General features: G+C 38.5%; 3 protein-coding genes across 3 annotated transcripts; all 3 read left to right on the plus strand.

Moving 5' to 3' along the window:
- Nucleotides 1-2,358: 2,358 nt before the first annotated feature.
- On the plus strand, nt 2,359-3,389 carry LOC115626319 (dopamine N-acetyltransferase-like). Its single transcript, XM_030521658.1, has 2 exons — nt 2,359-3,127; nt 3,191-3,389. Exon 1 carries the CDS (start codon nt 2,359-2,361, stop codon nt 3,019-3,021), a length of 663 nt encoding a protein of 220 aa, XP_030377518.1. The 3' UTR covers nt 3,022-3,127; nt 3,191-3,389.
- Nucleotides 3,390-4,396: 1,007 nt separating this feature from the next.
- On the plus strand, nt 4,397-5,213 carry LOC115626320 (dopamine N-acetyltransferase-like). Its single transcript, XM_030521660.1, has one exon. The coding sequence runs from the start codon at nt 4,397-4,399 to the stop codon at nt 5,057-5,059; it is 663 nt and encodes a 220-aa protein (XP_030377520.1). The 3' UTR covers nt 5,060-5,213.
- A 1,582-nt stretch (nt 5,214-6,795) lies between these two features.
- LOC115626321 (dopamine N-acetyltransferase-like) lies at nt 6,796-7,593 on the plus strand. The gene has a single exon (XM_030521661.1). The coding sequence runs from the start codon at nt 6,798-6,800 to the stop codon at nt 7,449-7,451; it is 654 nt and encodes a 217-aa protein (XP_030377521.1). The 5' UTR covers nt 6,796-6,797; the 3' UTR covers nt 7,452-7,593.
- Nucleotides 7,594-16,208: the final 8,615 nt, after the last annotated feature.

Here is a 16,208-nt window from a genome sequence, read left to right on the forward strand (position 1 = left end):
CTGAAGCACTTATATCTAATTCTTTCTAGAACTTGCTGTTCCCTGAAGCGATTTAGATTTAACAATAAATGAAATATAAGACTGGAAACAATATTCGAAATATGCAACCGATAATATTTATCTTATTATAGAAAAATAAATAAAATGTGTATGAATTTTTGTTAATAAAAAGTCGTTACTATAAAGATATTAGAAAACAATTACCAGAATCCACACTAACTTGCTATCACGGCCCAAACACATCTCTAGCGGTTGCTCATCAACAACAATAGTAACAATAATAATACCAACAGCAACAACAAAAACTAAAGTGGCCAGTTTGCGGTTTTGTTTGTTTTGCGCGCGCCGCGTTGCGTTGCGTTGCATAATGCTAGGCGCATAGTTCGCATATAACTAGTAAGTATGGTCGGGTTTTGGGCCTAATGTATGCGCATAGGAATTTAGTAATTTTGGCATGGGCTTGTAAGTTATTTTGGACATGCCTGTCGAAACTTTTGACCGCCTGCCTCATATCGAATTACAAACGCTCGTAAAAATTAATTTAAAGCTTTAATTCACTCAAATCAAATCAAAGTGCTACCGCACATAAAAATCAAACAATCAACATTGCTAGGCTCAAGTTTCCCACCCGACGGCTATGCAAATTTTTTCAGCAGTATTTTCTAAAATAAACTTATTCATAATAAAGCATTGACGTGGGCAAAATTTGACCTCGAGCATTCAACAAACAGCACAGGTCCTGGTCGTAAATTTTTGTTCAATTTTCGCTTGCATTTAGAAGCAACACTATATAGAACAGTAGCAATAAAGTTGCAATAACAACTGCACTGACAAAACAGACATGACCAACAGACGACGCTTGTCTGGACATGCCAGACAAATGCTACGTCCTCTACCCATCGCCCTCTGTCGAACTTATCCTGCAGACATGTAAATTATGTTGGTTTTTGCCATTTTGGGAATATACAGACGCGCCGAACCAGCCCACAAGTCTACGAGCCCAGACCCCATTGCTGTTGTTGTTGCTTAAAGCGTCTCTAATTTTTAACAGTGAACAGTTTTTGTTACAGCCGTAAGGGTATTGTGCAGGTTTGTGTGCTTCAGAGCGGAAGAAACTAACGATGCAGTCATGTCCAAGGGCATGTGCATATGTATTTCTGTTTTCGGAGTCAACAATTGGCCGAGTCTCCTTCCTAGTACTTTTTGTTTATTTTAGAGTGGAAAATTAATACAGTTTGTTAACCTTTGGCTTTTGTCTGTTTTCCATAAATATTGTGAGAGAAATTTAAACTGATTGTGTTTATTTCATTCTTTTCTCAGAATTTCAACCCTCGAAGTATTGGTTTCTTAGTAATTATAGTAGAAATAAGTAAGCTTAATAGCTTAAAAAGAGCACAATAATTGAGTTCAAACTAAATTTCAAAACTTGTTCCCATCAATTGCAAGGCGCAGCATTTCTTCCATTTAGAAAATAAAAACGGATTTGAGAAACAAACGTATAATAAATAATTTATCAACTGCACTATTAAAGAACATTTTCTACAAAAATTTTTATTCATTTAATGAAGAGCCACCATATTGTTTATATTTTAATGTCAAAAATAATGTTAGAATTCCGATTATTCCCAGACAACTTGTATGTAGTTGCGTGTGACCAAAAATATTGACATTTTAAGGCACGTGCAAAGCCTAAAGCTAAAACTTTTACTTCAATAATAAACAAATATTTCTGAAATATATATAATTAGGCGGCGAGTAAATGCATCAAAAAGTAAGCTAATAGTATAAATAAGCGAGATTTCCCGTATAAAGCTCTAGTGCAGAGCAAGTAAATTACAAACCAGATATTATTTTCTATTCATAAGCTTTTTTACAGTCTAATCAGAACCAAAGTAGGAAGCTATTGGAATGATTGGTACAGTTAAGTTTTTCTTAGTTAAAAGTAAAGGGTATCCAAGGGACGGGTTAACATGTCTGCTCGTTTTCATTTAATTGACTAAACACGCCTCTAGCGAATTCTATTATTGGAGCACTCAGTTAAGGTCATATGAAGATTTGGTTGACAATTCATTGTCATAACTGATTTAATCTGCCTCTTATCAAATCAGCTGGCCCCACAAACAGTCGTATTATATAAATATTTGACATAATAGTTTAAATTACACTGATAGCAAGCTATACAAGCCTCTCTCTACCTCACGCGATGTTTAATGTGACTAGTTGGTTGTTTACTTCTCGTTCTCGACGATAAGGGCCCAACTAAGTGGGAGCATGTTGTAATTGATAAGCCAGGGAGGCGTGAATATAAAAGGCCTACTTATTTTCCAGTTGAGTGCAGTTAGTATTGAACAGTTCAACATGTCGTCTAAAACTGAGGATTCTATCAAGATTCGCACCATGACGGTGGACGATTTCAAAGAGATTAAGCCGTTTCTCCGCGAACATTTGTACACGGGCGAGCCTCTCACCATGTCGTCCAATGAGGATGCCGAGAAGTGCGATGAGAAAAACACAGACGAGTACAACCTAAAGCTGATCAAACAAGGCACCTCGTTGGTGGCAGTGGAGCCATCTGGCCGCATCGTAGGTCTCGTGCTGGCTGGTGCTCTCTATCCCAGTGATTTTGAGAAAAACCGAGTAGCCGCGGAGACTGCAGAGCAACATGTCTGGGGTCGCCTCAATCGCTTGCTATCTGTTGTGGAGAGACAGGCGAACTTCTTTGAGCGGTATGGTGCATCCAAAGCCATCTATTCTCACATCACCAACGTACATTCTTCAATGCGTGGCAAGGGACTAGGATCGCGACTAGCTGCAGCTTTAATGGACGTAGGGCGTGCCAAGGGATTCCCCCTCATGGTGGCCTATTGCACTAGCTTCTACTCAGCGCGCCAGAAGCAGGCCTTGGGCATGGAGGTCGCCTATTCTCTTCCCTATGCAGACTACAAAGACGAAGAGGGACGTGTGATATTCCATCCACCGGCACCGCATGATGCCATTCGTGTAATGGTCATGAGGTTGTAGTGAGTAAGCTGCCAGTTAACTTAGCAGTTCAATATATCTGGAGATAATGATGCTTTTAGTACCATTTTTTGTTGCCGTTCCATCGTTTAGGAAACAGCTAGCCAATGTAAGTATGTCGTAAATAATGTAAAGTTTACAAAAGCTACAGTAGAAAAACACATATTTTAAGGAGACTGTTTATCAATTCTTTGACGTCTTTTGTTTTCTACATAACATCCAAAACTACAATAAGAAATACTCTTAAGAATCTTAATCAAAACTGATGTTAAAGTTGAAAATGCATTAAGTAGCAAATAAAAAAGAATTGTTAATTTATTAAGTAAAGAAGTCACAGCAAATTAAAGTAAACAAAATCACTTATTTACTTATCTGTTGTTTTACATATTTATTTATTTATAATATTTTGATTGTTTGTATGTAAAAACGCTTGTCTTGCATAAGTTCGAAACTCGACGAATGTATAATCGATCTCTTTTTTTGTTTTTAGAATTTTTTTTTCTTTTTAATTTGTTAAAATTTAACATTTTTATAATTACTTCACCCATAGGCAGAGAGTACCAAAAAAGGCTTTTCATCTTCTTAGAAACAGACATATGTAAAAATAATAACTATCATAATAGAGAAAACATCTATGACGTTTTACTGATGAGGAAATAGAAATCGTGCTATGTATGACTGTTGATGTATTTAATAATCTTTCAAGAGTACGAAAATAATTATCTCGCGAGGGAAACGCGTTCAAGTTTTCATTATGCCGGCCATTACTAAGAAAATAAAGTCGTACCATAACTGAGGAAGTATTGCATAATATTGCGAGAGTACGATAACAATTCTAGTTGGTTACTTCGCGTTGACGCTTTTTTCTGCCAGCCCTGAGGATGGCATTCATAATCGAACCATGACGGTGGAAGATTTTAGTGAGCCCACTACCTTGGCACTGGAAAACGAAGTGAAGATAATAAAAAAGAACTCAATGAGTATAACTTATAGGCAATAAAACAAGATTTGTTATTGTTGTAGAATTATCGAAACAAATATATAGAATTCAATCGATAAAGCACATTATGAACCTGAAGGGTAAAAAGAGACAGTAGAAGAAAACATATCCAGTCCCATAATTATACAAGTATACATATCTTTAAGATCAGCATGACTAGACAAATAAATAGAAATTGCTTTAATAGAGAAGACCTCTACCTCACGCGATGTTTAATGGCACTATTTGTTGTTTACTTCTTGTTTTTGACGATAAGAGGCCAGCTGAGTGCAAGTGATATGATAAGCCCGTTGGAATTGATAAGCCAAAGAGGTATGATATAAAAGCCCCAAAAAACTTTTTTGGGGGCTATAGTTAGTTAGTATTGAACAGTTCAACATGTCGTCTAAAACTGAGGATTCTATCAAGATTCGCACCATGACGGTCGAGGATTTCAAAGAGGTTAAGTCGTTTCTTCGCGAACATATGTATACGGGCGAGCCTCTTAGCATGTCGTCCAATGAGGATGTCGAGAAGTGCGATGAGAAAAACACAGACGAGTACAACCTAAAGCTGATCAAACAAGGCACCTCGTTGGTGGCAGTGGAGCCATCTGGACGCATCGTGGGTCTCGTGCTGGCTGGTGCCAGTTACCCAAGCGATCTCGAGAGCAATCGAGTAGATGCCGAGAATATGGGTCAACACTTCTGGGGTCGCCTTAACCGCTTCCTATCCAAGGTGGAGAGAGAAGCGAACGTCTTTGAGCGCTATGGTGTTTCCAAAGCTATTTATTCGCACATCACCAACGTGGATTCTTCAATGCGTGGCAAGGGACTGGGATCGCGACTAGCTACAGCTTTAATGGATTTAGGCCGCGCCAAGGGATTCCCCCTCATGATAGCTTATTGCACTAGCTTTTACTCGGCGCGCCAGAAGGAGGCCTTGGGCATGGAGGTCGCCTATTCTTTTCGCTATGCGGACTACAAAGACGAAGAGGGACGTGTGATTTTCCATCCACCAGCACCACACAACGAAGTTCGTGTAATGGCCATGAGGTTGTAGGTTAGTGAGTTGTGGATAATCCCCAGATCCGGATTCTGATATCACTTTGAGTTCCACCAGCGTTAAATCGTTTGCAAATAGATCTAATCAACGTATGGTCCTTAACATATGAAGTAAACGAAAACAATGGGATAAATAAATTATTTTAAGGAGACTGTTTATTGTTCTTTAAAGTTGTACTTCGCTACTCCTAATTGTGTCGAAAGATAGTAGATATAGTAGGTCTAAATAAAGCTGAAATAAGTTATGCCATTTTTAAAATGTAGACACAACTTGGATTTCAAAGAAATGTTCCAAAATAAATTTGTCAGAAGCAGAGTCAGTTTATTATGTATTGGCACACATATTTGTATTTCTTTTATTTACATTACGATCGAACAATGTTCTTCTCTTTATTACGATACGAACTCAGAGAAAAGTTTTGAAATTATCTGAAATGGTTTCTATATCAATGGAATATTCCCCTGACACCAACTTTTCTGAACTAGATTAGTTAATTATTTAGACATGCGCTTAAGTTTTTAGGGCATCAAAGGTTCACTTATGAACGACTTAAAGAAAGCATTAAGACTGAAAATACTATCCTGAGAAATTGATATCATTTGAAATATAGGTTATGCAGGTCAGCCGGTTCTTTAAGAACAGGGGAACTAATAGGGCGCGTGATATTACAGCCCCGACCCCACACCGGGGTATGCGTGTTGGCCATCAGATGGTAGGGAAAGCCGGCGAGCATCTGTTACGTAATCGTAGCCAAAACAAAGTCAATGGCATTGGTGTGAGTGTGCCCGTTAATGTATCTTGCAGATACATATGGTTTTAGTATCGCATGTGCTTCGTTGTTGTGTTGCGTCGCTCTAGACTAAGAGTTACGCATTGTATTGGATTACAAACACAATAAAATAACAATTAGTTTTAGTGCGAAAAAGGAAACAACAATAACACTGAACTGGGCAGTGGGTGGTGGGTGGCTGGCATCCCTTCGTCCACAAAAGTAAATGAAAAGAAATTGGCTAAGCGAGATGCGAAAATTGCGGCCAGTTTGGGGAAATCTCGCAGCTCAGCAAATCAGAGTGGCGTGGGGGTGTGGTCGTGCTGGCTATCCATTATGCCTCGAAAACTTTAAGGCTTCAAGTCGTTGGTGAAGTGTGGAATTTAAGAGTTACCGAGCTGCTGTCTGACCTACCATATGGGGTTGAGGAAGGTTCAACCGCTCTTTAGTTAGTCAGAGAAATTTGTTGGTAGACTCAAAAGCATTCTGCCTGACTATGTGCTTATATTTTAAAAGTAATATGTCCAATGACATCAAAACAAAGATTAGAGAGAAGAGACTAAGCGGGTGACTATATAGATGTCTATATAGCTATAAACTTCTTGTTTATACCCAAATCAACGGTGAGGGCATAACAAACCCCACAAACTGTATTTATTCTTGATAAGCATAGCGACGCTCTGTCCTCATTAAAATTGTTGCTTTTATTTGCATATTTTATAAACATTTCAAATAGGAATAATAAAAAGATTGGCTCGTTGGCACACTCAGAAAATTATTCAATGCGACGAAATTGTTTATTAAAACAGAATTGAGGAGAGCGCAGCTTCTGCTGCTCTCTGAGCGCCTTTCGTGCTGATAAGATTTCAAAATATTCTGATAAGCTTGCGAGCTACAAGTTTTTATCAATTTAAAAAAAAAAAGTACTTTCAGTCGCCCGTGGTTAGTCAGAAAGTCAGGTTATCTATGGCAGAGGAGGATATAAGCATACGCGCCATGACGCTGAACGACCATGCCGAGGTCAAGAGCTTTCTGCGTCACAATTTCTATACCGGTGAGCCGCTCTCTTTGACATCCGATGAGGACGTAGAGAAGTGCGACGAGGAGGAGGCAGATGACGCTCATGCTGCGACCATTGAACAGGGCTACTCATTGGTGGCCGTCAATGCTTCTGGCCGCATTGTGGGCCTCATGTTGGCTGAAGCCAAGTATCCGGAAGATGTGGAGGAACATCAAAGGGAGGCTGAACAAATGGAGCAACATATCTGGGGTCGTATAAACCGCTTGCTTTCAAAGGTGGAAAGGGAGGCCAATATCTTTGAGCGTTACAAGGTCTCCAAAACTCTCTACCTACATATAGTCAGTGTGGATGCATCGATACGCGGCAAGGGACTGGGCAGTCGCCTAGGCACCGCTCTAATAACTCTTGGTCGGGCCAAGGGCTTTCCACTTCTGGTGGCATACTGCACCAGCTTTTATGCGGCGAGGCAGCTGCAGGCTTTGGGCCTGGAATGCATCCACTCACAACCCTATGCAGACTACAAGGACGAACAGGGCCAAGTGGTGTTTCAAACGGCACCGCCGCACACCGAGCTCCGTGTTATGGCCATGCGCCTATAACTCTGAATTCAAAATACTGCTACTCCAAAAAATTGCACTAAAATTACGAACATCGATAACTATATATTATATTTTATATTTATACTAAGAGCCTATCATATTTTATGGCTCAATAATAAACATGAACTTGCAAATTTTAAAACTGTTGTCAGACCCATTTAAAGAACATTTTAATTACAAAGATTTAACACCAAATCTGGCCAATTAAGGAGAACTGAACAAATGAAATATTAATATTTCGATTATGATGCAAAATTGTTGTTGACTATTTTTTTTTTTTGAAAGATTTTTAAGATAAAGCGAAAGAACGCACTCTGAAGTAGAGGCTTAAGAGTGTAAATGGGGAGTGAAAATGGAATTACAAACAGACTTTTTTCTGTTATATATTATATCTTATATCTGCACAGATAACGTCCATAATACAATTGTGATAAGGCGAATCGGCAGTGAGTCATGAAAAATGTAGTTCAAGTTCAGGAGGGAGCATCAAAAGGGTCACTAACTTTGAGGTGACAAAATAACGATAAGCTAAATAAGTCAGCATAATAATAAATACGTTTAGTGGTGCCTGAAATAATCAGTGAATAGTCGGAATTGTTTAATGAATTAGGCTGAAAACAGGTATTTATGTAGAAGCCCATCGAAAATGTATACATACATATACAAGTATGTAGGATGAATAGTTCTACTGGTTTATTGGTAAATATAGATCGATCAGGAATATAATGAATAGGAGAGAAGAGAGACGGCTGACTGCTGTTAACGAATGCGACACGACAATATTAACAGGTTTGTCAATTATAGGTCATTAATATGTTTCGCAAGCCGAATTTTTTTATACCAATCCAATTGCTTGCTTGGCTATTTAATCTCTTTTGAAATCCAACAATATTATTCAAAAACGAAGCAAAATCTACAGCCGGTGGAACAAAGCTGGAAGTGTTTCTGCTAAGATTAAGAAGAGTGATTTCTCAAAAGGCACTTTATTGGAAAACTATTATTACATAAATTTCAAGTTGAATTGCAGCGTGAAAGCTGCAGCTTGTGTTCTCAATAAAGCCACAGCTTTCTACTCTAGCTTATTGTGTATGCCGATCTAAGCCCGAAATAATTTTCTCTATCATTTACGATGAACAATTACAAGTATTTCTGGGTTCTATTCGAAATACATATGAAGAGAAATATGTATGTAGAATTCTGCGTGGAAATATAATTGAAAAGGCTAGTATGTTAGAAAAAGAAAAAAATAGATGAGCTACTTGACTTAGGTTAAAAGCAGCTTCGGTTATTATTCCTTTCAGTGTCACATAATTTTCCAAGAACGACAAACAAAGGGCAGTTAAATTTTAAATTCTTAACCGATCGATTGCCCGAAAGGCAATTTTCTTTTCCATATCTGTGTGTGTTTTCATGATTTCTATATATATTCTATACTTCGAAAGAAAGCATATTTAATTCTTTGCGAATTCCGAATTTATTTTATTCTCACACCCGCCACTGGGAACGAGTTCTCCTTTGACTGCCTTCTTCTAATCACAGTTCTCTTCGATGGACTCAGCCCCTCGTCGCTTTGTCGCTGCGGCATAAATGTATCGCCCTGCTGCACTAGGAAGGCAGAAATGCAGGTCATTAGTGAAATGCAGAATGCAACATGCCCCTTCATGTCACCCTGCTAACGTTTAACCCTTCATGTCTCACGCACTCATTAACCCTTTGACAAGAAAAACAAAATGCCTTTCCCCTCTCCCCACATCTCTGTCCTTTTCATTTCCATTCCACCCTCTGTCTAAGGAACTTTGTGGTCTCATGTCTGTTTCCACACCCCACCCCCATCCCGCCTCGCTTATCTAAATGCTTGTGCATGTCCTTTATGTGCCACTTGATACGAGCAGGCATGCATATGTTGTAGTTCCCTCTCGGCTCGCGCCCGGCCCTACAATGTGCTTCTATTGTTATTTATTTTACAAAATATTTAAAAGAGGCCACGCTTTGACCCCTTTTTTAAATTTTATAGCCATTTAATTAGATTAAAAACCAATAAAACTCTATAGGGCTCAGTCGAGGAGAGTCGACATTGAGATTTTGGGAGCGAGCTGTTTACTCTGTAATTGTTTTAAATTATTGAAATCTAATTTGTTGTGCGAGTTGTGTTCCGTTTCAAGGTCCATGTATGCCGGCATAAAAGTTAATGTGTCTTTAAAGTCGTTTGCCATCAAACAAACGAACGGAGCAAGCACAAATGCAACAATAAAGACAAGAAATGGGAGCGATTCGAGCGCAGCTTTTGCTGACATAAAAAATTAAACTTTATTGAAATCGATTTGTAGCGGAAAACGACAAAAAAAAACAAATAAAGCCAAAAAAACGCTGCTGCCATTTGTGTGCGAGTTTAATTTTCGATTTTTATTTTCGTGTTGATGACAACACGGTGTGGCAGAAGGCGCACAAACCACCCGACGTCCAATGCCAGGCATCGGGGGTAGTACGTGACCCGCTTAACAAATTGCTGCGTGAGTGTGCGTGCGTGTTTCAATATGTGTGTGTGTGTGTCTGTGTGTCCAGGCTGGCCGATTCATCCACACCGAGCCGGACCATGGCGTGCTGTCGCCTTTGGGTCCCCAGTACTACGATTTTAAGTACTTTAACTATTACTTTTAGTTAGGGTGACCAAATACTTTAAAGAGCAAAGTTTTATCTCACTTGTACGTTTGAAAATAAATTCAACTATTGTTGTTTGTCATCTTTTTCAAACCTAATATAACAACAGATCAATAAATCATCAATTTAAAAGTCTGTTTATTAATATAAGTGTATAAAAAATTAAATTATGTTGTTGCCATAATATGTGTATGGTAGTGGTGTTCTTCGATACAAAAATTGATAAAATAGAGAGAGAGATAAAGCTTAGGTTTTAGAAAACTGTGAGTGCTAGTAAACATAAAAATATTCCATAACATGGAACTATTAAATAACGTACGACAATGTTGTGTAAGTCCTGATGCAGATCTTAGTAATGTTATCTATGTGCTGTACTCTCAACCAGCAGGGACCTCCTGGCAAGACATGGAGTCGGTGTAGCCCATGAGAATGCAGATATATTACCAATCTCTATATGGATGCTATATAGAAATGAGTAGACTGAAGCTGACTAAAATTTAGGAGCACCATCTGCTGTATAGTAGCTAATATTATGTTTCAGAGCTAACTCAAAAACTAACATTTTTAAGGGACAACAAACATCTACCGCTAGAGCTCATGGAAAGCTTCAATGAATGAAACAGGAGTTAAAAAGATCATCTTATTCTTTCTTATATATCTTATTCTAATTGGAGCTCTTTAGCAACCCAGAAACACTTCTAAATAAGACTAAAATTTGAATATCAAATCTAGAAATTCAAAGCAGTTATGTTACAACTGTCCATTTATATAAAGCTATTTAAAAAACTTTCCTTGTTATTTCAAATTATATATAATATCCTCACATAAGTGAGGTTAAGTTTAAATGGCTGGACTGATATAACGTGTTCACACAATTAGGTCAATTAGGTTCAACTACCTAGGAGATATAAATGGGAGTATTGAAAAGGGTGGAAAGATGGAAAAAGCTTTGTTGGGCCTTGGTAATGGTCTGCGATTGAAGATATTTTGTGAAAACTAGTCTTCAATAATGTTGGAACACACTTCAAAGAATAGAACGCATGTTAGAATTAACTATTATCTAGTTCTTTGCAATGACTAATATCTGGCTGAACCAGCTTTCTATCTCTTTGAGCGAAAATCCTCATCAGGGGGTAGAGCTGTTGCCCCAGCATTGTAATTAAACAAAATGATAAATCGTAAGATACTTATTACATTATAATAGGTTTGTATATCTATATCTAGGTTTGGAAAATATAATTTCATTTACTGTATTGTTATTAAATTATACTTAAGCATTAAAGTGTGTTAGTTGTTGAACAAAAATTTAAACAAATGCACAACTTCAGGACCTCTGAGGTGAAATTGAAAGAGCGGTCACCCTGACCCTTGCGCAATCAACGGTAGTTGTTGCTCTCACGTTCGCATTCACATTCACACTCACACTCAGATCCGCCCTGCACTTAAAGTCTAGCGCCGCTCTTTACAGTTATTGCAGTTTTATCTGCAACTCATTTCGAGTCACTTTTGCTTTTTTAATTAAAACCCAAATGCATTGCGCTGCACGTGACTTTTGGGTGCGTCCATTGTCCATGGGCTGACCTTTTTGGTTCCCACGCATTGTAGTTGTTGTTGCTGTTCTTCTTCTTGCCATTAACTTAACCTTCGCACATTTTTGTCAACCCGTTCGCCCTAATGGCCAGAAAGACATTTGTGATGACCAGTTTAAATATTCATAAGCATATTTTTCATGGAAATTTTCACGCTTATTTGCTTGGGTCAACATATCGCAAGATATATTGTAGATATAGGCTGACATCACAGATGGCGTTTTCGGTTTTTTGTTATGCGTAGCTTGTTATCGGCATTTGTTGAGTTTTCAAGGCGCCAATTAACAGCAACTGGCCAAGTTCGAACTCAGATGAATGGTGGACATTAATACACATATTTAGTTGAACATTTTTCAACAATTTGCAATCCGAAATATTTGTTGAACTGGACAATGAATCGGTAATCCGAAAATTTGTAAATGCTTCCGTTTTTGAAAAATGTATTTCTATGATTAAGAGAATAGAAGTATGTTTAAAATACAATTACAAACTAAAGTACATTAATGCACAATTTTTCAAGTAGTAGAATGGTGGTAGCTTCAACAAATCATTAAATGATTTTGTTTTTATTTATTTTTGAAAAGTAAATTTCTTGGCAGCGTTTAGGTCAAAGAATTATTTGGCCTTCTACGTTTGTTACGGGAATTATGTGTTTTATATTTTCGATTTTAAACATAAGTATTGAACACATAATTTGTTTAAAAGTAGATGTGACAGTAGCTGTACTTGGTGCTGTTAATTGCTGCCCAAACAATACCCAATATCTAAAAGGATAATAATAATAATAACAGCTTATTATTATTTTAATAGAAGGAGTCCAAAAACAACATTACTGTCATAGCTGGTCATGGATCTAGAGCTAGACACAATTGCTTTTGTGAAAGATGAACGTTTTGCTTAACCTTGAAACCATTTCGATCTGCAACTACCGAAAAGCATCGACATACTTCGCTTGGCATTGGACAATCTCTCAAGTCTGTTATAATTTGTCATCATTTGTATCTTGATTGCAGTCCCATTTCACCCAATTTCCCAGGAATCCATCCATTGTTACAGTCTGACATTTCTATTTGAGAACAGACTATTTCGATTCCCAACACCCGCGACTCGTTTCCATGACTTTTTTCACATAATTAAATTGACATTAGACATCGTTTAACTTATCTAATTCAGTTTAATGACCAGGAACGTGCGCTCGGGGTGAAGATACAGTTTTTGGCCCAATCGCTGCGGTTCAAAGGCAAACGACATAAGCGTCAAAGTCTCGCAGACGAGCGATGCAAGGCAAAAATTGAATTTAGATAAACTTTTGCTGCCACCACGGGAAAAATAAACAAACGCGCGTGCAGAGGCAGAGGCAGACGGCAGATAAACTCTCAGCTACAAAAACACACAAGCTGTTGGATACAAAAATAAAAAGTAAATAAATGAGAAGGAATAGACGAAGAAGAAAACAGTTTGAGTGGCAATTGGGCGCGTCGTTGGGGTGGTTGGGCGGTTGCCAGGGGGGTGGGGGGGATGTATTTCTGACGACTAGCCAAAGTGAATTAAAAACTCGTTAAATTTTGCACATGGCTGGCAACTCAATTTGTGGTGGACAACATGGGGTTAAGCTTACCTGCTCTAGATTTTTCTTTCTCCGTATATTTGTTGTTGTTTTTTTTCGGTTTTTTTTATTAATTATTGTAAGTGATGGTTTGTGTGGACTTTTTGATAAATTTTCTCAAAACAAAACTCTCTCTTCTGTAGCCAAGCAGGAAACTGCAGCGTAATGCGGTGCTCCGCACACTCAAAAGCACGCCAGCACGCCCGCACACCCACAGAAACCCACAAACACACACACACACACGTACACAGACACGCACGTACACACAAAGAAAGATGAACAGATGCTCCAAAAGCGCGGCGTGGGGCTGATACTCGACTGTTGCTTGCGCTCGAAAGTAACACTAATTGGCGCCCACACACAGACACAGACAGAGACACACGATGGCTGACTCACGCACGCAAGCACGCACGCACGAGTACGTGAAAAAGGCAGCGACTACGACAATACGACAACACGACCAGAGCGACGTTAACGTCAACGTCAGCGCCAACGTTTTCGAATCGCCGCCAATTGCGCGACACGTTACTCCAGCAAAAGTTTCGCAACGACTACCGACAGAATGTGCCCCACAATGTCCACAGAACACACGGACCATATAGAACCAACACAGACACATTGATACACACACACACACACACAATCACAACCATTTTGCGATTTCCTTGCGCGCGCGACCAGACGATGACTTTGGCAATATTTCCTGTCGCTTCGGCAGTGAAGAGCATACACAGAGCCAAAGCCAGAGCCATATCCAGAGAGACTAAAGAGTGGCCTTTGTGCCTGTGTGTGTGTGTGTAATAAAATTTCATATTTTTGCCATACATGTGGCAAACATTGGCGTCGGCTCTTGTAGGTGCCCACATTGTTGCACCTGTGCTGCGACTCTTTCTCAGCATTGAGAGTGTCGGTGAGCGACAGGGAGAGGCAGAGTGCAGGCAGATGACTCTGCGCAACTCAACGAAGGTCAGCGCTGCTTTGTAATGCAACGCTCTTCGCTGCTTTTCTGGTAAGTAAAGAGCGCCGCAAAGTGGAACCTGTGGCAAGTGGATCGTATTCGGAGCGGCACAAATTGTTGTTGCCCACGCAGCTCACCTGAGCTGTGGATTTATATTTTGTTATTATTTTAATAAAGTTGTTGAAAACTATTTTTGAAAAAGAAAACTATTTCCAATTAAATTTAATTATAGACTATAAATATAAAATACTTAACTGTTTTAATCAGGGAGGAGGCAAAAATAGAATTGTTTTTCCATTGTTACATTTTTCTACCTGGCACATTAAATATTTAAAATTATTGATTACATTGCTGGCGCTCGCTCCACCTCCTGCCCCCACCAGAACGCCCACACAAACAAACAACTTAACGTTACTTTGTATTAACTTCAGCAACACACGCACGCACACACTCACACACAATCTCTCTCGCTCTTCGCCAGTGGCGCTCTTTTGCGACACTCTCTTAGACAAAGAGTAGCAAAAACCCAAACGTTGCGTATAAGACTTTGAAACGCTGGGAAAACGGAACGGGTGCTTGGCGTGAGGTGGCGGCAACTGTTGATAAGCATTTTCCGTAATCAGCGTGAACAGTTAGTTGGAAAAGTGCATTGGGAGGCAGAATGTGCGTGGCAAGAAGGTAACAATTAGGGGCGCCTCCAAGCCACTAAGCCCATAATCCCCGGCGTCGCCAAACATTCAATCAAAAGTGTCAAAAGTTGCTTAGCAGCTGAAATTCTTAGCCAGCCACAAAACAAAGTATTGTTCGAATTGTTCGAAAAAGAAAACCAAAAGTAGTGCATTTCTATTCTTCGACTAAACAGAATTATTGCCAATGAGTAATTGAAAAAAGAAACTAAAGCGAAAAGCAAGCAGACATACGATTACTCTTACAATTTATTTGCAAAGGGAATTTTCAGTACATTTTAATGGAATTTAATAATCGTGTGGGTTGAAGGGGTAGGGAATTCTATATTCCAGAAAAAAGACCTGCTATTGGTTGAGTTACTGACGAATATTTTGAATAAAATAAAGCAATATAATTAGAGGGACTTTATCTTCAGCTGCACACTCTTTCCAATTGGAAAGGAAAGTTATTTAAACACCTCTTATTTGAAACAAATGAACAAAAGTTTGGACAAATGCTATCAAAACAGTGCTTCAAATCTAAACACAGAATCATTCGCTAAATGGGAAACAAAAATTTATTATATTTAGAATTGAAAGTTTCGTTTTTTTTTAAAATACAATTTCGCAATTTCTTTTCACTTCGAAACTTTTCAAAACAAGCTGCAAAAGAAAAGAAATATAAGCCAAGAACACAGAACTAATAAAGATTGTTGTGGTAGGCTTCTCTTAAAATCATTTCATATATGTGTATATATATTCTTAATCAGCATGAATAGTTAATTTCTTAACTGCTTAAGAGTAGCTACAAAGATCTTGTTTGAATAAACAGTCTGATGGCAACTGAAAGAAGACTTGAGAACTTTTTCAGCTGCAGTTTCTTGGCGACTTCTTCTCTCCTCTTAAATGCTTCCGACTCCTGATTTACTGCTTACAATAGGGTTTCCAGATTAAGACACATATATTTAAATGGAGTTCTCTTGTTAATAAAATACTTCTCCACAGATTTAATCCATAGAAGTATTTTCTACAAAGCCCGATTATTACGTATTACGAGTATTGTTGTAATAACAATTGCAGGCAAATAGTTGTCATTATTCCGAACATTGTCAGCGCTGTCCAATTACTGCTAAACATTCTACTCCTGCATCCTGCGCATCACAGAGAACCTCAGTCTGATTTGTTTTTTTTTTTCTTTTTAATCCTTAAATAAATTGGCACAGAATTCGCAGAATAGTCGCACTCTTTTTTTTTTGTTGGCCAACAAACAATTCTTTCAAA

Source organism: Scaptodrosophila lebanonensis, unplaced genomic scaffold (assembly GCF_003285725.1).
Source record: "Scaptodrosophila lebanonensis strain 11010-0011.00,11010-0021.00 unplaced genomic scaffold, SlebRS2 tig00000085-arrow-pilon, whole genome shotgun sequence".
Classification (NCBI taxonomy): domain Eukaryota; kingdom Metazoa; phylum Arthropoda; class Insecta; order Diptera; family Drosophilidae; genus Scaptodrosophila; species Scaptodrosophila lebanonensis.